The sequence below is a fragment of the Protomyctophum parallelum genome (assembly GCF_964188405.1).
Source record: "Protomyctophum parallelum genome assembly, chromosome: 12".
Taxonomy (NCBI): Eukaryota; Metazoa; Chordata; class Actinopteri; order Myctophiformes; family Myctophidae; genus Protomyctophum; species Protomyctophum parallelum.
The window spans coordinates 30,830,490-30,852,580 of NC_139712.1; the positions used below are offsets into that span (position 1 = coordinate 30,830,490).

Consider the following 22,091-nt stretch of genomic DNA (forward strand, 5'->3'; position numbering starts at 1 on the left):
TTAATCATTAGATTAGCTGTTGAAAAAAATAAAACGCTGAAAACCCCTGCATTAGCTAATAGTATTATTCTGACAAGAAACAATACTTAATTTATAAATGCCACATTTCGGCACACTGTTCTTTGATCTCCCCTTTTGCAATATTTTGACATGTCTTCTTCGTTGAGATGGATGAATGTGCACTGCTGCAATCTGAAGGGCGGGAGGGGGGGGGGGGGGGGGGGCTGACAAGAGATCACTATAGATCAGACTCTGTGGTCTCCCAGGTTGAATCAAGGAGAAATGCAAATAAATAGAGCTATCTGTGTGTCTGCACTGTCCGATAAGGCCCGGGGTCTATTCATAGCTTGACAGCTTGACTTTCCCTTAGCTACCCAAGAAGCCAAACTGACCTTGTATTGCATCGAATGTCTTAGGATATTCCTGCAATGCTTTTAAACTAAGGGGTAAAGCAGCAGAGGTATATATATATATATATGCTCTCAAATTGGTTTCAAGGTGTTATATTTTCATCAAAATTATTTTTAATTAATTGAATACTTTATTATTAGTCGGTGGCTAAAAGGATAACACAAAAAAGTCCTGACATGGGGACTTGTTTCCATTGTGTGGTCTTATCTATCCAGTTAATCAACATAGCTAATAGATAATTAACACAATGATACATAAATGGTAAATGGTGCATTTATATAGCGCCTTTATCCAAGGCGCTTTACAGAGATTGTGCATTACATTCACCCATTCATACACCGATGGCAGCGGAAACCATGCAAGGCACCAACTAGTACATCGGGAGCTATCATCAACGAATACAAACTATGTACACTAGGGTTTTTTCCCCTGGCCAATTTTAAAAGAAATCTGCGTTACACATCCTTTTAATGGATGGTGTCAGGTAGTAGTAGTAGTAGTGTTAACTTTAACACGTTTCTTTACCCTGAGCGATCCCAAAACTAGCTAAATGTGTTGGAATTAGGTGGGCCATCGGCTTTAATGGATATTTCACATTCAAACATGTTTGGGGTCTACTCTGGCTTTTGTGTTTCACACCGGACAGGTTTTAAGTTGCTAGATATACATTTTATCAGACACGCCCCCTTCCTATACAAACTCATAATTTGTGACGTCAAACTCGCGCATTACCGAACATCGGAGTGATATTAGAACTCCGAATATGCGCAGTCCAGTGGCGGCTCATTTTGTGCAAGCTGGCCATAATGTGTCTGCTTTAAGATACATTGGAATAGAAAAAGTAGAACAACCACATAGGGGAGGAGACTAGGAGACTCTCCTACTGAAGAAAGAAGCATTTTGGATCTATGAATTGAGAATAGATATAGATTTATAGATATCAGATCATTCCTTTAATATACCTGCCTAACATGCCGCTCTATTATAATTTTTGTATTAATTTTGTATTGTACAGGTATATATGTTTCGGTGTATTTATTGTATTTTAACCTATTTTTCGTGAGTGTATAGCCCCTTAATTGATGTATTTGTATTGTTCTGGAGTGGATCTTCACATACAGCCTATTGTCTTATTAATTGATTGACGACACCCAGTTATGTTCCACCTATTTAAGGATTTCAAGGCCATACCCAAGTAACTTGAGAAACCCGGAGGGGCGAAACGTTGTTGCATTTAGGTTGAAATAAAAAGGACGGGGAGCAGAACTATATCGTGTGCGGACATTCCACTTTGTAAGTGGTGCAACCACTTCCTTAAAGGACCACTTAACCACTTTTCAACCTATCTTCATATAATAGGTCCTCACTGATAATCATGATAAAATGGCACCATTTCTTTCTACTAGAGTAGTAGTAGCAATGCGAAAATGGAAGCCATCGTTCTCACGATAATACAAATCTAAACATTTTTGTAAAGAAAATCTTGTAAACCGTCTGGGCACCCGACTGGTAATCCAGTCGCAGTGTGCCGCGGGTTCGACTCCCGAGCCCGACACGGCCTTTACTGCATGTCATCCCCCATCTCTCTCCCGTTTCCTGTCAGCCTACTGTCTGTCCCTTAAAAAAACAAAAACAATAAAAAGGCGTAAGCCGCAAAAAAATATCTTTAAAAGAAATGTGCCTAATGATGATGTCACTGGTGGACGGGTTGCTAAACTGCCCACAGCTCTCTTATGAGACACAGCCTGAGTAGATAAGAATTGTGCCATTTTATCATGATTATTAGTGAGGACCTATTATATGAAGATATAAGTGTCAAGTGACTATGTGGGTGGGTGGCTGGGTGCGAGTACAAAAACAGCATGGTTGTTTTTCACCACCTGTGCGCAACCTAACACACACACAAACACACGCACATATTATTAACTGTATATATGGTGATTTCGGGTGTGCCAGTACAGTAGCCAGTGCCAGTACAGTACACTCTTACGTGCTGGCTGCATTACCTCCCCTCTCCGAAAGGCCCATAGCTGCCATAAATCACTTTCAGCGAGGGTGAATTATTAACATAGATATCCACATACCTCTTGATGATTCAGCCCCACACGTTCCTTCCTAGTCACTGAAGCCACATACTTACTGCCCCCTGCTTGAAAACTTCAACTGCAGTGATCTCATCATCATCATCATCATCTCCAGTGCTGGAAAAAGTACAATATTTAAGTAAAAGTATCAATACTGCAATCTAGAAATAATCTATTTACAATTAAAAAGTCCGGAATTAAAATTTTACTTGAGTAAAAGTACAAAAGTATTGGCATCAAAATGTACTTAAAGTACCAAAATGAAAAGTACTCATTGTGCAGAATGTCCCATTTGTACACAAATCGTTTGAAAATAGCAGATCTACAAGCTCACAATGTTTTGCGATGCGACACAATTTGTCGCAATTCAACACATTGTGAGCTTGTAGATCCAGCTATTTTCAAATGGCCGAAAGGTAAGGCTGAAGTGGTTAATGTATGTTTTTTAATAATAATAAATATCTACAAAGCAACTATAGTAACTACAGTTTTCAAAAAAATTACAATATTTGGATCTGAGATCTAGTGGAGTAGAAGTAAAAGTATTGTAAATTGTAAATACTAAAGTAAAGTACAAATAGCTCAAAATTGTACTTAAGTACAGTATTAAGTAGATACTTAGTTACTTTCCACCACTGATTGTCACTCAAAGTCACACAGCAACGCAGACATTTGTTTTAGTTTTATTTGAATGCACAGTGTCTGTGTCTCATTTGAAGCTGTTGCAGTTTATAGGTTCTGGATTTTGTAGTGCAGCTCCCATTCAGTTATTACACTGGCCCGGGCAGAGGCGCAATAACCTAGGGGACGGAGGGGACGAATCCCCTGCCAGCGTCACATTGGTCCCCCCCAAATGAGTTAGGGGGTCCCCCCTGGCTGGGGGGTCCCCCCCTGTATCCCCCCTGGCTCCAAAGTTATCTTAGGAGTAATACTTCTGAAATCCTGCGTTCATAAACGCGATATATTTTGAAGCATATATTTGATCCACCCCTGTTTAAATCCCAAAATGGTTTGGCCCTTTTCATGTCAAGGACCCCCAAATGGACACGTATTAGCCCGCGGACCCCCCCATTTGAAGAGAAGAGAAGGACCCCCATAAGAGAAGATTTATACAGCTCGGACGGACCCTATTTTAATGCCATTTCTAGCTGTGGGACTCCAATTGATAATCAATGTTAATTTAAAAAACTGAGAGCGTCCACATGACATGCCAGATGCCACAAACTATCATGTAGTTGTACCCCCTGGAACTCGCTCAATGACCTCTGGGGGTCCCCGGACCCCACTTTGGGAATTATATTATTACACCATTTTGGGATTTATGGGGCAAGGAGGAGATCGACGCCGCTAATGAAAGCACAACTGTCAACACCAGGTAAGGCGCTGCAGGTTTTCTTTCCTCTCGAGTTGCATGGGTTTTACACTAACTACTATGTTAAGTTAAAACATCCTCTCCTGAAAACTTCCCAGGTGTTGTACATTTTATATAGGATAGGCTAACTTACAGATCAGATGGTCAGTGAGTTTTGATCTGTTCGAGGCGCTGCTGATAATGTGGTTAAACTTTTACGTTTTGAGACAAATGGGAGGAGGAGGAATCACAGCCAGGTAATTCATAATAATAATAATAAGAACTGTGCCAAAACGCAGTTTTGTATGTACATTGGGTCACTGGAACAACCGCTCTGTAGTCCGACCCCAAACCCTAACCATAACCCCACGTTTTTGTGGTTAGACCCCCCCATCCCCCCCTCCCCTAGGGTGGTGGGGGGGACGGGGGGGACGGCGCCGCTCTATATCCCCCCCTATTGTTCGGTCAGTCTTGCGCCTTTGGGCCCGGGGGCGCAGTACGCAGAAAGAGAAAAGACAGAGACAAGCGAAAAAGATATGGACAAGACTATACTAGGACAACAAGAACTCACACTGTCAATCAGTCACAACACGAGGGAGGGAGTAGAAACTAAACACACACAGACTCACTCACAGTCACAACCCACAAAACGACAAGTGAACCTCGGAAAGTCCTCTTCTACAGTTGAAAAGGAGCAAGTTCCAGGTTAGACAAGCGGGGCAGATAAAGTGATAAAGGCTTTGGTTGCTCCATGCATGTGCAGCACTGGCTGTGCTGCCCAGACAAGACTGTTGTGAAAGTTGTGTTGAGCTCTGTGCTGGAATGCACTGACAGGTCCAGGCCTGGCTGAACTTCCGCATTGAGCAGGAAACTAAGTTAACAGTCACTGTGTTCACACTGTAGCAGTGCAGCCAGATCAGATGCAGCAATCTAAATCAAGACCCAGATATCGCATAATAACGCATGTCAGGGTGTTTTTGGTGTCGTTACAAAGATTTTTCTTTTTCTGGGATTATTGTTGTTTTGAAACTGATCGGGTGGGAGACAAAAAGGATTTAAAAAGGTTTGTCAAAGGTGAGTCATGTTTCTGTTACTGTTGTCTATGCATTCTGTTGATGGTTGACACCAGCAGGGCGGTACTCTCGTAGAATCTTATGGTGGGTTTGATTTTCTTTGATTGATGTTTTTGTATTAATGTTTTTAGTTTTTTTTCTTTGGTTTGATGTTAGATGTTGTTGATTGTGCTGACAAATGGTTCTCTCAAAGATCAAGATAAGAGTTATTTGATTCAACTATACAGTACTGTACATTCAATTGAAAAGACATGACACATTTAGTTAAAGTTCCATACTGCATTGAATAATAATAATTATAAAAAGAAACCTGGTATTTTCATCTCATTTCAATTCTGAACATTACAGTATTTGGGGACTTAAAAAAGACACATACTGTCTGTCTTCTGTCTGTCTTTATTTGAAGACAGACAGGTCAGACAGATAGCTATATAGGGACACTACTATTACAATAGATACTATTACAGTACAATACACTGACAGTAGGGCAGAAAACCAAAGCTTTTGTTTCAGTAGTAGTATTTGCACTAATTATGTATTTAGAAGTCATTATTAACATGTGACAAAGTGGCCCATTAGCCGGTAGCCATTCCACTCTAATTCGATATAAAAGGGTGTTGTTGTTACTCAATAATATGTGGCCAGGCTGCGTTGTCTTGGCGACATACTGGGCGGGTCAGGGTCTAAAAGTAGACCAGAGAGTGACTCAGAAACCACATGAATCTCATGTGGGTTGGTCTTGTTTGAGACGGTCAAGGTACGGTTTAGAGTACTCCTCATAGTAATAAAGTACACACGTCTTTGAACCTCGTCCAACTTTAGCTGCAGCACGGTAGAGTTAGCCTGGCTAATAACTAAGCCAGACCGAATCAGCCGGTTGAGTATAGTCAACAAACACTGAGTGAATAAATAAAGACTGTCTGCCAGTGTCACCAAGACCTTTTTTTGTTATCCTAAATTGTCTCACTCTACCATGTGCCTTTTACGTGCATCACATGCTTCAATCAAAAGCCATGTCCACTTGTTATAAGTGACTTTGGGATTGTTTTGTTTATGCAATGTTGCTTGTAAATATAGTGGTAGTTTTTTTTAAGTGTACTTGCTTATTTGGGCTTCCAGCTTCCTAATGTTGTTTAGGCCAGTGGTTTTCAAACATTTTAATGTCAAGGACCCCTCCCCAAATTAATGTAATGCATTTGTCAGCGAACCCCCATGTGAAAAGAGTTTGTGCCAGGGACCGACCCCGGATACATTTGTGTAGTTAAAATGTTTCAGAAATATTCCAGGTCTCTTTTTTTTCCTCAAGAGGTTTTGAAAATAGCAGATCCACAATGTCACATCGTGACATGTGAGCTTGTAGATTGGCCATTTTCAAATAGCCCATGTAATACAGTACGGTACAGTGCTCATGGCCTATAGTCGCTTCCTTTGGGCTTGTTTTCATAGACCTCGTTGCTCGTTTCTCTCTGAGGTTCTGGCAACACACAGCTTTTTAATGCACCGTGCACACATGCATGCATGCACTGACATGTCCTCCGTGCAGGCGTGTTAGGACCATTTTCGCAGATTCGCAGAGCCTTTCTGATAACATGGCCGTAAAACCACTTGAGGAAATAAATGACTCAATTACTGAAGCACATCTCCAAGCACGCAATTCAGTGGCATGGTGTTCTTTTTTAAGTCACATTGATTTGGAGCCACAACTAATTCGGCAGAAATTCGCAGAATCGTATCAGGAAGGGTATGAATCAGAGCTAAGCCACAACGTAGAAGTGACTGCTACTGGCCTGTTAAGGAGATTCTTCTGACATGCTTGGAATGTTCAAGGGCTGACATTAGTTGGACAGTGTCATCTGTTTTCATCACAGTTACTGTCACAAACTCCCATTCCATTTCACAACACAACTGCCTCATAACATGTTTTCATCATAGAGGTATGGATTAATTGTCATCCCTGTTTGACAGCACATTTTGATATAGTTTTAGTCATAGTCATTTGAATAAAATTCAGTTTTAGTCATATTTTAGTCACCTGGAATGTTTTCTTAGTTGACTAAAACAAGATTTTAGTCGACCAAATCTACAGTTGATTTAGTTAGACTCCTTTAACCTTTATGCCACCAGCCCTAATTGTTGAGTTGTTTAAGATGTGGGTAAAGGTATACGTTCCGCACATGGCCACTTAGGTTTTTGTCTGGTTTTCATTTGGGGCTCAGTCATGAATTCCATGTGCACTCTTAAAATGTCCTATTATACTGTAACACATACTTCATCTTAGGAGCATGATTTGCTCCGAAAACAATGGAAAAGGCACTTTTCACAGCACACATTTTCCTTCCAGAAATGTTTGGTTGTTGTAATTATGGCATTGTACAGTATTTCCATAATCCATTGCATGGGACTGGCATTAGATTAGCGGGCCTGTTTTCTTTTTTGGAGGACTACCAGGCTTTGAAACAAGTGTTGACAACAATTACAAATTAAACATTTCCAGGTGATTGCATTCGCTATGAGACAATAGTAGTGATTGAAAATAAAACAGTTACATCCGCTGGTGTGTCATACTTTCACTGGGGGGGGGGGGGGGGGGGCTGGTCCCCAGTGAAATGAACATGGCATCACAATCATTTATTTGTAACCACTTTATCCATTAACATGTTGGCTATCCAAAAATAGCAGATCTACAAGCTCACAGGGCATCACTTAGTGCAACGCTGCGAGCTTGTACATCCACTATTTTTGATAACTTTAACATAAATCTCCATTTTATTTATTTTTAATATTGTAAACGTTTGGATTTATTTTACCCAACTCTGCAGTTAAATAGGACATATTATATTTTGGGGTCCTTGACACAAAGAATTTGAGTGAGAACCACCACACACACTGCTGTCCAATGGGAAATGAAGTTATCCCCCTGTGGAGCACCCCTGCAGAGAGAGGCCCGTCAACTTGGCCTTTTGGCAACCATGTCTAATTGACCCAGAAAAGTGAACCCGGTTCAGAGCATAACGCACAGCAGTAATGGAGCACTCTTTGAAATACCTTTAGTCACGCATGCTGGTCCTTCAAGTTCCAAATGAGATGCATTTCTGAACAGCGTTCATAGAATTTTGCGAAAGAAATAAGCAACCAGGTCTATGAAAACAAGCCCAAAAGAAGCGGTTAGGCATCAAATAGCTGATCTACAAGCTCACAACATGTTGCATCGCAAGGTTCGGCACGGGAAATTGATTGATTGAAATATTTATTAACAGTTTGCAGAATTACAGTACATTTCAAGCACAAACTCGCTTTAGCTCGCATCATGGTCAAAAAAGTTATCGACCCAAAAGAATCAGTCCGCAGTGGTTTTAGGCGAGAGACACTTGTTGGCCACAGAAGTGGGTCGTGTGTGAGCATTCAGCCGTGTAGGATTTTAGAATGTTGCGTCAATCATTATGTCCTTCCTCTTTATTTTGGAGAAATTATGTGGGTGAACAGATAACATAATGAATGGAGAACCACAGACACTATGGGGTGGATGAACGGATAACATAATGAATGGAGAACCACATAGACTAGACGAGGTGGATGAACTGATAATAGAATGATGCAACAGAGCCAGCCGCTCTTGGTTGGTTGTCCCATTTCATTAGGCCCACCGTTTTAGTCCACTAGCACACTGTTTCCCAAACAGTGGATCAGGACCTATCTTTGTGTCACTGACCAATTCTTATGGGTCGCAATTAAGTTTCGTACATAAAAAAAAGAAAAGAAAAAACAATTGGGCTACCTACAGGTATACATTATTTCAAAAGATTTTGAAAGGTCTAAACAAACCAACCACAACTTTTCCTAAAAAATAAATAAATAAATAAAATAAAAATAATAATTACCATGAATACAAAAATAAATGTAGTAGTAAAAATAAAAGCACACGATATGAGCTCAGCTTCTAGATCTGCCATGTTCACTAGTTTGGGTCCCAGGCAAACATCTAATTTCTCTTTTGGGTCTTGAGCTAAAAAGTTTGGGAACCACTGCTTTAGCACCAGCTATTCCAATTGCACTATAGCCTATTCTGTGTCAAACTTGCGAAACAATCAACTGCCCTGCTGATAAACATTATTTTGCCACCCTGTGACTGAGCTTATCTTATCTGCCTCGTTTTGCACTTAGCCCGAAAGGCTATTCAAACAGTCGACTATTTGCTCATTATTGTGAAGCAGGCTACTACTGTAACGCAATGTATCCATTACCTTTTTGTCTCCACCAGGCCGAAGGCATGGGGAGAGAGTATGTTTTGCACTCCGTCCGTGTGTGTCCATCCGTCTGTGTACACTATACAGCTAATCTCCGGCACTGTTTTTCACGCACACACACACACACACACACACACACACACACACACACACACACACACACACACACACACACACACACCGATTCCAGATTCTGCCCAAAGATCCCGCAAATCGTTACACACTATCTCTATAGTCATGTGTTCAAGACGGATCTGTCCGAGATTTCATTTTCCATCCTATAACATTGGCTTTCAAAGTTTGCAGGATTGGACCGTTTTGAACAAAAAGCCTCAAATCATGAACGCAGCATGCAATTTACGTGAAATCTTTCACAGACATTCCTACTAGGCTGAGGAATATATCCCACCCTTTCACATTGGCCTGTTATAGCGCTACCAACAGGTGGAGTTTTGCAAAACAAATTTTTGGAACAAAATGCCTCAAATCATCATGCCATCCAAGGCGTGAGAAGAAATGGCACCCTTTTCACATTGGCCTATTATAGCACCACCACGGTGTGTGTGTGTGTGTGTGTGTGTGTGTGTGTGTGTGTGTGTGTGTGTGTGTGTGTGTGTGTGTGTGTGTGTGTGTGTGTGTGTGTGTGTGTGTGTGTGTGAAAAACGGTGCCGGAGATTAGCTGTATAGTGTACACAGACGGATGGACACACACGGACGGAGTGCAAAACATACTCTCTCCCCATGCCTTCGGCCTGGTGGAGACACAAGGCCACAACCTGACCTGCCCTGGTAGAGACATGTGCCCCTAGCCTGGTTAATAAACCAGACTAATATCGCACGGACCGCAGGATATTAGTCTGGGGAGGCTCAGCTTGGATTTCATTTCCAGGGGAGCGGGTTGAAACATTTTCTCTTTGACGCAATTGGTCAGAGCTACTGTCAGTCAAAGGTCTCAAGCATTGAAAGTCACTGTACCAAAGCCCGCCCATATTGCATACCGTGTTCCGTTTGGCCGCCCCATTTCTCTGGTGTAGGAAATGGGCGTACATTTGAGCCTCTCCAGACCGTAATCCGCCGGCAGGCAATTTATTTTTGCCAACGGCTGATTCGGTCTGGTTTATTAACCAGGCTACTGTGCCCCGAGGGGCACTTTTTCTAGTTTCTAGTTCTACTCAGTCTGTGTCTCATGGGAGGGCTGTGAAGGGCAGTTCAGAAACCCGTCCACCAGTGGCACCATCGATGGGGAATCTAACAGCAGGCTTTCTATTCCTGAAAAGTTGCAGTGCGAAAATGGAAGCCATCGTTCTCATGACAATACAAGTCCAAGTCTAGAAGTTTCTTTTTTTGAGTATTTTTATCATTAGTTAAAGACAATTATATGAAGATAGGTTGAAAAGTGGAAGACTGATTGAATTATATACTGCAGGCTAATTAGGCGAGTGTGTTTACATGCACAGAACATGATAAACAAACATCTATTCTGACAACAAACTGGCACATATTACCGTTTGTGACATTTGTCGCTCTGGATTAAGAGCGTCTGCTAAATGCCTAAATTGTAATTTGTCTGGACACACAGCTTGACATTGGGACAATCCCGGCCAAACCGGGACGTCTGGTCACCCTATGCTACGGGGGTCACCCTATGCTACCGTGCTACAGGGGTCAAACCGGGACGTCTGGTCACCCTATGCTACGGGGGTCACGGTCAAGGTCACCCTATGCTACGGGGGTGTAACGGTCAATCTGACAGCCGTGCCAACACATTTGTTCATGCACGTCACACACGCACATGAATGCCTGGATGTATGCTATGCCTTTTCATAAGCCTGCAAGGCCGTCAAGGCTAGGACAAGTGCTATAGGGAGGCAGACTTATGCTCCCGAGTGTATAGCTATTGAACTGAGTCACACTTATCCAGTGTTGGAGAAACAATTTAAAAGACAACAAAAAAGTATATATGTAGTTTAGTTCTATGCCATCTGCCATATCTGGTGTATTATGTAATACAAGTACAACTGATGTAAATATTTTCAGCATGAGCCCCACGAGGCCAGAGGGAAGTGAAACAGTGCTTCCACCCACTGTGTACTAGTGACTATTAGTTATTGTATAGGACTATGCTTAAGGGTGATTATCTATACAATAGATTATTTCTACACTGGTGGTGAACAAGCTCCCAACGTAGATCGGCTATTTTCTGAACAATAATCAAAATAGCGTACAAAGTACAATATTTGCCTCTGAGATGTAGTGCAGTAGAAGTAGGCTGCAAAGTGAAAATACTTCAGTAAAGTAATATTTCATGACATGGTAGCCTACTTTACAAAGTAACTATATAAGTACATGTACTCAGCTTGAGTAAGTGTTCTTAGGTACTTTACATCGTTACCCAGAACCAGCTGGCCCTAGCTATGTTTTTTATACAATCTGTTTAATAAAAAAAATTTGCCCTAGCTATTTCAATAAAATTAACTTTGCACACACATCTCTCTCATAAACTGATTTCCGTCTTTCTGGATGGGAGTTGAGAGACAAGCTTAATATCTTTTATGTGTCTGAAAAATACGACTACTGGCATCTGCAGCGGGCTCTGTTTGTGCATTGTAGTCAGTGTCATAGTGTGTGATCAAATAGTTTATGTGGTCCAAAAATGAAGCAGAGGTGTTTGTGGTACGTGATGATGATGATGATGAGGTGTGCTCTGGTGGTGTCATAACACGCAAATAAAAATGTAATATGCCAAAGCAAAATGAGAAAACAAGGGATCCCAAACAATAATATGTATAATTTATATAGCACTTTTCTGGGTAACGACTAGTAAAAGGTGAAGGGGATTATGATTAGGTAGAGAATGAGAGTCTGAAAAGGTTAGTTTTGAGTGTGGGTTTAAACATGCCGAGGGTGGGGGCAGCTTTGGTGTGAGCTGGGAGTGAGTTCCAGAGGGAGGGGACGGCCACTGAGAAGGCCTCGTCACCCCAGGTTTGTTTAGAGATGTCCAGGAGGTTGGCATTAAATGGATTAATGCTTGAAGACATTTTTGGTTCGTCTGACGCAGGGCAGGCTCAGGCCATTAATCCCACTACGGAGCCACATACTATAACCCCGTCCCCAAACCCTAACCGCACACAGAAACCACGGGTGAGTCTTAACTGGCCACGTAGTAGGGTTTTGGGACAGAATCTGGAGGAGTAATATCAAAAAATGTGTTTTTCAAAAGTCGGCCTCCTGGTGACGCTATAACAGGCCATTCTGGAAAATCTGGGGCAGGGTTAACGGTGCTGGAGATTTGCTGGAAACAGACGGCCGGAGTGCAAAACATACATACACTCTCAAATGCAACAACAAAGAGAAGGCAACTAATAACAAATGACAAATCCATAACTAACAAATGGCAAATCGATACTTACTTAAATATGCATCACATGGAACTGCGGGTTAAATGCGCAGGGGACCAGCAGGAAACCAGGAAAACGCATCTCTCAAACATTTTCTGAAGTGACTGCCTTTTAAAGGGCCTGCTGCAATTAGGTGCTAATCACAATCAGTCCAGCTGAGCAGTACCCTGGCTCTTTTCACCTGTTGAAACCAGTTGAAACCAGTTCAGTGTATGATCATGCACATGCAGGAGCCATCAGTGCCGAGCACCTGCAGTTACAATTTACAATTTTACAATTTAGGCATTTAGCAGACGCTCTTAATCCAGAGCGATTTACAATAATCAGGAACAAAAGCATGGGAATACATCACAAAAGCATTTATCATAAAACATGCGTAAGCTAAGAAAGTAACAGTGGAATATCTATATTATGAGACTATACATATAAGCTATATATATACTACTATGCTATACAGTACATATGTACTATGGCGTGCTATGACTATATACAATGCAATTATAGTGCTGTCTACATAACATGCTATAAGTCTGTATCAGATGCTATCTAAGTCTACAGAAATGCTATCTAAGGGGGTAGGGTAAGTGCTATGGGCCATGATGGAGTCTAAAAAGGTGGGTTTTCAGACTACGGCGGAAGATTGGGAGTGATGCTGCAGTTCTGACTGCAATGGGAAGTGCATTCCACAGTTTTGGAGCCAGAAGGGAGAAGAGTTTGGGACGTGTGGAGCGTTGTCCCGGCGTTTTTAGTGAGGGTACTTCCAGCTTCCCTGCGTTGGCTGATCTGAGTGCGCGGGAGGGTTTGTAGGGTTCAATCATACTTGCAAGATATGGGGGAGCCATACCTTTGGTTGCCTTGAATGCCAGCATCAGAGTTTTGTATTCTGTGCGGGCAGCGACCGGGAGCCAGTGGAGGGAGCGGAGCAGGGGGGAGACATGTGAGAATTTTGGCTGGTTGAAGACCAAGCGAGCTGCGGCATTTTGGATCAGCTGGAGAGGCTTAAGTGCACATGCTGGTAGGCCAGTAAGGAGGGAGTTACAATAGTCGAGTTTTGACAAGACTGTTGTCTGGATTAGGAGCTGGGCTGATTCCTGGGTGAGGAACGGTCTAATTCGTCGTATATTATAGAGTGTGAACCTACAGGATCGAGTGACAGCTGTGATGTGAGCTTTGAACGAGAGCTGACTGTCCAGGACAACACCGAGGTTCCTGGCTGTTTGGACAGACGTTACCAGGGCGTTGTCTACGGAGATAGTTAGCTCCCGCATAGGGCAGGACTTAGCTGGGAAGAAGAGAAGCTCAGTCTTGTCTGGGTTCAGCTTGAGGTGATTGGAGGACATCCACTGTGAGATGTCAGCCAGGCATGCAGTGATGCGCTCTTCTACCTGAGTGGCAGAGGGGGGGAAGGATAGAAACAGTTGCGTGTCATCGGCGTAGCAGTGGTAGGATATATTGTGAGCAGAGATGATAGTGCCAAGGGATTTAGTGTACAGTGAGAAAAGGAGAGGACCAAGTACAGATCCCTGTGGGACCCCAGTTTGGAGGGTTCGGGGGGATGATAACAGACCTTTCCAGGAAACCTGGTAGGTCCGGTCGGTGAGGTAGGAGGAGAACCAATTTAGTGCCGTTCCACCGATGCCTAGGTCCGCTAGGGTGTCTAGGAGCAGCTGGTGGTTCACTGTGTCAAATGCTGCCGATAGGTCTAGGAGAATCAGTACTGCAGAGTGGGAAGCAGCTTGGGCAGCATGCAGTGCTTCTGTGACTGCCAGCAGGGCAGTTTCTGTGGAGTGGGCCTTCTTGAATCCGGACTGGTTGGGATCCAGCAGATTGTTCTGTGAGAGATGGAGAGAGAGCTGGTTGGAGACAACACGTTCAATGGTTTTAGAAATAAATGAAAGGAGTGATACCGGTCTGTAGTTCTTGACATCTGAGGGGTCAAGGGTTGGTTTCTTGAGGAGTGGTGTTACTCTGGCTGACTTGAGGGCAGATGGGACGCAGCCTGAGGTTACTGAGGTGTTGATGATGGAGGTGATGAAGGGGAGCAGATCAGGTGCGATGGTCTGGAAGATTGGGGACGGGACAGGGTCAAGAGGACAAGTGGTAGGTCTAGAGGATGTTACTAGTTGTAGAACCTCGTCTGGGGAAAGAGGAGAGAAGGAGGACATGCATGGTATGATGGGGTTAGTGTTGGTTGAGTCAGATGCCGCTTTATGTGGGAGGGGAGGAAAGGAGCTGCTGATATCATCAACCTTCTTCTCGAAGTAGTTGACAAAAACATCAGCAGTGAGGGATGAAGGTTGAGTGGGGGGAGGGGGTTTAAGGAGGGAGGAGAAAGTGGAGAAGAGCTTCTGTCACGTCCTGTCCTAGGACGTACCACGCCTGGACCGCCGTCCCTACCTTTGCCCCTCTGTTGCCTCCCTTTCCCTGGCTGATTGTGAGACTGTGTCCACCTGTGCGTCTAAGCTGAAGAGACTTTTGTTAATGAGCATGGAGGTATATTAGGGACTCTGTGTTATTGGTTAGGTTGCTCAATTATAACACTGTGTGCCCAAGAGTGGGACTTTCTGTTATGTATGCCCTGGGAGGGTTTTCTGAGTTAAAATAAAGGTACTTGAGTGCAAGTCATTGTTTCCTGGATTATTCTGCATACGGGTCTTAATACTGAGGTGTTCCTGACAGTATAATTGAGCCATAAGATGGACCCAGCGGAATTCACTCAGTTACAAGGCGCGGTGGCGCTACAAGGACAGCTTTTGGGCCAACATGAGAACATTCTGGGTGAGATGAATGATCGCCTCGCTCAGCTTGTCGCCGCTGTTCAAAACCTCACCGTCGCTCCCCCCCCTCCCCGTGGGGTCCAGGTTGGACAGGCCGCGACGGGCCTCCCCCCCATCGTAACACCCACAGAGCCGCGCGTCCCGCACCCAGAGAGGTTTAATGGGGGAGCGGATTGCCGTGGGTTTCTGACGCAGTGCTCCTTGGTTTTTCTTCTACAGCCATCTGCTTTCACTACGGATGGTGCCAAGGTAGCCTACATGATCACATTGTTATCGGGCCAAGCCCTTGCCTGGGCTAACGCCTTGATTGAGAGACAGTCACCTCTGTGCGGTGATTATGATCTGTTCGTCGAGGAAATGAAGAGGATATTCGACCTACGAGTTCGTGGCAGAGACGCGGCTACACGACTGCTTAATCTACAGCAAGGGCGCAACAGTGTGGCTGACTACGCTATCGAGTTCCGTGTGTTAGCAGCAGAGAGCGCCTGGACGGAGGCGGCATTGATTCCGACATTTCTTTCGGGACTCTCTGATGCTGTAAAGGACGAGCTGGTGTCTCGGGAGTTGCAAGAGGGCCTGGACTCTTTGGTATCGCTGGCTATCCAAGTGGACAATCGCATCCATGAACGCGGGAGAGAGAGAGACTGGTATCGTCCACCGTGGCCTGCTGAATGACGCCGGGAGACGCCGAGTGTTACCGAAGACCCCCGAGATGCTCTGATGACGTCAGCGGCTGAATCGTCTGCGCCCAGTGAACCGATGCAGCTGGGGAGCTTCAAGCTGTCTCCCGGTGAGAAAGAGAGGAGAATGAAGGATAAACTTTGTTTGTTTTGTGCCCAAATTGGTCATTTTTTTGCTTCTTGCCCTAAGAGAGAGAGGGTTTAGCCCAGTTGTAGATGATTTCGTCCTTTTTTGAGTTTTTGTTTTGCCTTGTGGTGCAGTCTCTCACTATACTGTGTGTTCCTTCCCATCGGAATTTGTGACTGGTGTGTGTGTTTTGGATGGGTTCCCGAGTGTGTGTTGCTGGCGTGGTTGTTTGTGCTGCTTGCTGTTTAGTGTTCCTCCCCCCCCCCCCCCCTGGGGTCGGCGATGACGAGATGCTGACAGGCTGCTGGGGTCTTCGTTCGGGAGTGGCGGTCCTCGCCTCGTCCTCCGTGTCTTGACAGAGGGGGGTCCGCACTCGGCAGCCTGCTTCCAGTCGTCGAGGACTCACCGCCGCCCAATTCCCCCCCCCCGGTCCCCCTCGTCCTCCCTTCTCCCTGGCCCCGATGCTGGACACGGCCTTTCCCCTCTGCTCTCCCCTTCCTCTGTCCGGTGGGCTCCCGGCTCATGTCGGTGGCAGGACGACTCCCACCTTCGCCGTGGTCGATGCCAGGGGGGTTCCTGTCATGCGGCCGTTGTCGGGGGTGCCATCCGGTCATGTCTGCTGGGCCCCGTGGTCTGGTTAACCGGCGCCAGGCAAAGTTCCCTGCCTTTTACCCCCCCTCCCCCCCCACGAGGGTCCCGGACTCTGGTCTCCGGGCTGGTTCTGCCCCCCCTGTTCGTTCTCGGTCCCTGGGGAGCGGGCCTTTGAGGAGGGGGTGCTGTCACGTCCTGTCCTAGGACGTACCACGCCTGGACCGCCGTCCCTACCTTTGCCCCTCTGTTGCCTCCCTTTCCCTGGCTGATTGTGAGACTGTGTCCACCTGTGCGTCTAAGCTGAAGAGACTTTTGTTAATGAGCATGGAGGTATATTAGGGACTCTGTGTTATTGGTTAGGTTGCTCAATTATAACACTGTGTGCCCAAGAGTGGGACTTTCTGTTATGTATGCCCTGGGAGGGTTTTCTGAGTTAAAATAAAGGTACTTGAGTGCAAGTCATTGTTTCCTGGATTATTCTGCATACGGGTCTTAATACTGAGGTGTTCCTGACAGCTTCCTTGGGTTAGAAGTACAGGATTGGATTTTGGTGTGGTAGAAAGAGGTTTTAGCAGTGGTTAGTGAGTGGGCGAAGGCAGAGAGGAGTGAGTGAAAGTGGGAAAGGTCATCTGGTAGCTTTGTTTTGTGCCACTTTCTTTCGGCTGCCCTTAGAGGTGCCTTCATAGCCTAGGTGAAGGTGTCCTTTTTAGCATACGTACTCAATCATCTCTCTTGCCGAACCACAGTTGCTTTACTTCTCCCAGGAGGGGGGAAACAAAACAATATACCGGCCTACCTATAGCCTTTGAATTGGATCAGAGCATGATTGATGGTTGCCAACTCAAAAGGCACAATCATAGCAAACTAGAAAGTAAAGGTGCAATTCTGGGAAATTGCAAGTGTGGTTGTTAATAATAAACAGGTTTACTTTAGGTGACATAAAGGTTCTCGGACCTAGAACAATAGTGTCTACAGCAACCATGCTAATTAAGTCATTGTGCAGCACTCGCAAATAAGTGTAGGACACTTTTAATAATCTACAGCAGCGGAAGGAAATAGCCATAGTGCTTCCTCAGCATAAGGGTGTGGAGTCTGGTCTTAGGACATGGCTATAGCGTCTGTCTGCACTCCATGCCCGAAATGTGTGGATGTACTAGGCTACGTAAATAGACTTTTAAACATTTATAAGGACATTATCATCCATATTTGTAAGTAACTACATTATATAAAGCAGTCAGTAGAATCAAAACTCTGACGGCCTTGCTGGCCCTGAAATTGTCCTATTTGTGCCCTCAAGAACAATTGACAACACCAAATGCCAAGTGGCCGTGCCCCTAAAATGACGAAATCGCACAAAGGCTTGCTGACATCATGACTGTCTTGTGTCATTTCTCGTAACAATGGTTTCAGTCAATTAGTCTATGCAACAGCATATAATTCACACACCTTGCTTCAGTTTGCAACAGTGCGTTCATTTCCTACAAGCATATATTTCAACATTAAGCGAGGGGGAGGAAGTTTCCCCTCACCACTTCCTTCTGTTTTGGGACACCACTCGTTCTTGTAGGCCCTACAAGAAGGGGGTAGGGTGTGTGTGTGTGTGTGTGTGTGTGTGTGTGTGTGTGTGTGTGTTGGGGGGTGGTGCTCATTAACATAGTTACAAACAGAAAAAAGGAAAGAAACACAAAACACAGTAAGTTTTCTATTGTTTGAAAATGTAGATCCCTCACAAAGGAACAATATTGCACACATATACAAGCAAGCACGCGTGTACACACACAAACATGCGCGTGCGCACACACACACACACGTCTCTCACACACACGTCTCTCTCACACACACACACACACACACACACACACACACACACACACACACACACACACACACACACACACACACACACACACACACACACACACACACACAATCTTAGACCTTGGAACAATATTGATCCAGTTCAAATTTAGACGAGAAACAGAGAGAAATGAAAAGCACTGTATGAATTCCTTGCTGGAACCAAATCAGTCGCACTTCTCTCTTCGTCAGAGTGCACGGCTTTGGAAGAGTTTTGCCCCGGGTCGTCGTCTGCTTGGATGTTTGGTTTCATTTTCTGGAAACATTTTGAACCCTTTTCTGGTGCAACCTAAATACTCGATATATCGAACACACCCAGTGTATCAGAGTGCACCTCCCAACCTATAGTTGAAAAGCACGTAGTTGAAAGTCTGTGGCAATAAAAAACAGGTCGGAGGAGTACTAATAACCGATCCAGGAAATTTCTAACATCCGTAGCCCCGGGTGAGCACTTTATATTTGAAATCTGAACGTTTATGTACACGTTTTCTCTGTAAATGTAGCAGTCCTAAAAAACAGGCTGACGTTTCGCCGTGACACTCGTGAAGTACGATCATGTGACCAATGGCTAAATGCTGTATCAGCAGGAAAGAACAGGGTGTTGAAATGAGACAAGATAATGGTCAATTAGACAGCAAATGATGGGAACAGGTTGACACATGATGGCACTGCCCTCAGTGCCCTATTGTCACATGTTCTATCAACCATGTGCTCTTGAGCAAAGCACCGTCAGTGCTGCCTAGACCCTGCCTACACTGCACTATACACTACACTACACTACACTACACTACACTACACTACACTACATCATCATGAGTGTAGAGATGCGAAACAGGGATTGAGTGATTCTTACTCTGTGGTTCTTGCTACAAAATCATCCCAGCTCTTTAAAGTTGACCAGCCAACGCCTGCAGGCACGACAAGTTGTGACGATATGATGCATACCAAACGTTTCTCTTCCCTTCAGCCTGGGGTTGGAGACATGTTGTGTAATATGTTTGTGGCTTGGGGCTACATTTATTACAGTGCTTCACAAATGGAATCTCAGTTTTTTCCAGGTCCATGTGCAAATGTTTAACAGATAAGAGTGTGTTTGAATATCGAATGCCACATTTACTCTATGCCCGGCAAAGCGTGCTCTTTTAGGCTACAATCAGTGTAACCACTTTTAATCCTATTTTATATTATTCAAAATGTAATGAATGAAAAGTAAAACAAAACAAACAAACAAAAACATTCCAAAGCAAATAATCTCTTATTGGGGTCCCTAGCGAGCAATTCTGATGGGGGTCTGCGCAACCAAATACATATCAGTAGATCCTTGATGTTTGAGAACCACTGACTTACAATACATCGAGCCTGCTCAGATGACGTTTCCACTGTCTAGTGTAGTCTAACCCTATCGATGGATATGTGATTGAGCTGTATGAATCTGACAAGACCAGTATTTCTTCTCACAATTTCAATATTTTTTTCAAGAATGTTAAAAACAGTAGTGGCACTAAGTGACACGGTGTGATCTTGTACTGTATATCTGCTATTTTTGAATAGGCAACGCAAACTAAAATCTAAAATGGCACAGATGCTTTCCTGGTTTTAATGGGTTGGCCTAAAGTTAATGTAGTCTATTTTCAAAATAAATCTGAGAGCCTCTATTAACTGGATGACAGTTTCACAATCTATATTTCTGGTAGCTATTCTGTGCCAGTTAGGTCAGTAGCTGATCTACTGGAACACAATGTTCTGATTAAAGTAAACGTAATGTTGTCCCTTTCAATGCATTCAAATCCGCTACACCAGGGGTTTTCAACTGATTGTGAACCAGGGTCCCACCACCCTGACTTAGAATCAACCTGGGGCCCACTGTTATGTTGGGTGGGGATATGGGGTAATGCTTTTGTAACACTTGCTATGCATCCTAATAATAATGACTGCACTGAATCCACTGCACTTCCCCCTCTTGAGATTCTTACTCCCTTTTTCTGTTGAATTTCTGGTCTGGACCTCCAATTTTGTCGGGAAATGACTACATGGATGATGGACAAATCCTACATTACTAAATGAATGGTCAGGGACCAAATGCAATACTTCCAGGCACCACCAGTGGTCCACGGACCACCTGTTGAAAACCCCTGCGCTACACTGTTTCTGACTCTGTTACTGTTCTGTCGTCTTCACCAGATGGACGACATAGATGCCATGTTCAGCGACCTGCTGGGGGAGATGGATCTCCTTACACAGGTGGGTTTCTTCCCCAGACTGCTGCCCCCAAGGTGGTCAACACATAACCTCAACACATTAACCTCTCAAATCTGCAGTCGTAAACATGCATCTCCCAAGAGACATTATGCCAACAGCACTAAAACCCACCGTCAATTACCCAGACACTCCAGATCAGTGCACTACATAACACTCCACAGGGGGGGCGGGGGTTATACTTGGGCCTATAGTGGGCAATCTAGCAAGCATAAATTTGTCCTCCTTTAAAGCCATGAGGTCAAGAGGTGAGTTCATAAGCCAGCCAGACATTACACCTTTTTCCCCCGTGAAAAGCCCTGCTGATCCCTTTGATGTTCTCCTCAAAGTCACAAGGCATTTTAAACCATTTAAGACATAGACCTGGCAGATTAAACAAAGATGCACGTTTATGAGTAAAACGGTGGAAAAACAGATGTGAGATAAACATGCTTTCTCAAAAGAATATTTCACAACAGGTTTTGAGACATTTTAACATCTACTCATGCTTTTGTGAGTGCCCCAGACAGTTTTTAAGTTGCTTGATATCACACATGCCCCTTTGCTATACAAACCCATTGTAACTTCAAACTCCATTTTAACCAACCAATTTGATTAATTGAAAACACCCGTTGTTGGTTCTGGTGAGGGGCCGTGTTTTAAAATATTTAATCCATAATTTTTTGGGAACATTATGCAAAGTAAAAATTGAAAAATACACAGCCTCCATCACTGCAAGGACAATATCAGTCACCAAGACCATGGTGTCATGCCATACTTTTTATTTGTGTTTTTTCTATTCACTTGGTCATTAAGGTCCACAGAATGAGAGGTCTGCTCTGCCGGAAATATCTCTTTTAGGCCAAAACACAATTGGCCTAAAAACGGCTATAGCCGTCATCACAAATGTGATGAGGTCAGCACATTTGGAGTGGAGTGGATATGGCCAAATGTAGGCCAAGGAGTGTTTTTCGTGCAAAACCAATGCTTGGAATGGATTCAGAATCATGAAAACCCGCTAGTTTGACATGCTAATAAAGTATTACCCCTTAATTACATAAGTATGATGACATTTTGCCTTATATTGGTTGTCTAGTATGGTGGGGTACATACAAAAATGTCCATAACCTTTTTTTTCGCGATATTTCTGGCAGAGCAGACCTCTCATTCTGTGGACCTTAATGACCAAGTGAATAGAAAAAAAAACACAAATTAAAGGTACGTCATGATTTACCTGACATCACAAAATCCTTAACCTCCCCG

General features: G+C 44.0%; 1 protein-coding gene across 1 annotated transcript in view; it reads left to right on the forward strand.

Moving 5' to 3' along the window:
* The first annotated feature begins 4,719 nt into the window (after window positions 1-4,719).
* apbb1ip (amyloid beta (A4) precursor protein-binding, family B, member 1 interacting protein) overlaps window positions 4,720-22,091 on the forward strand; it is a 40,763-nt gene continuing 23,391 nt past the window's right edge. Inside the window, exons 1-2 of the mRNA XM_083778481.1 lie at window positions 4,720-4,920; window positions 20,775-20,834. Of these exons, the coding sequence (XP_083634607.1) occupies window positions 20,775-20,834 (60 nt within the window). The 5' untranslated portion in view covers window positions 4,720-4,920. The remainder of the gene's footprint in view (window positions 4,921-20,774; window positions 20,835-22,091) is intronic.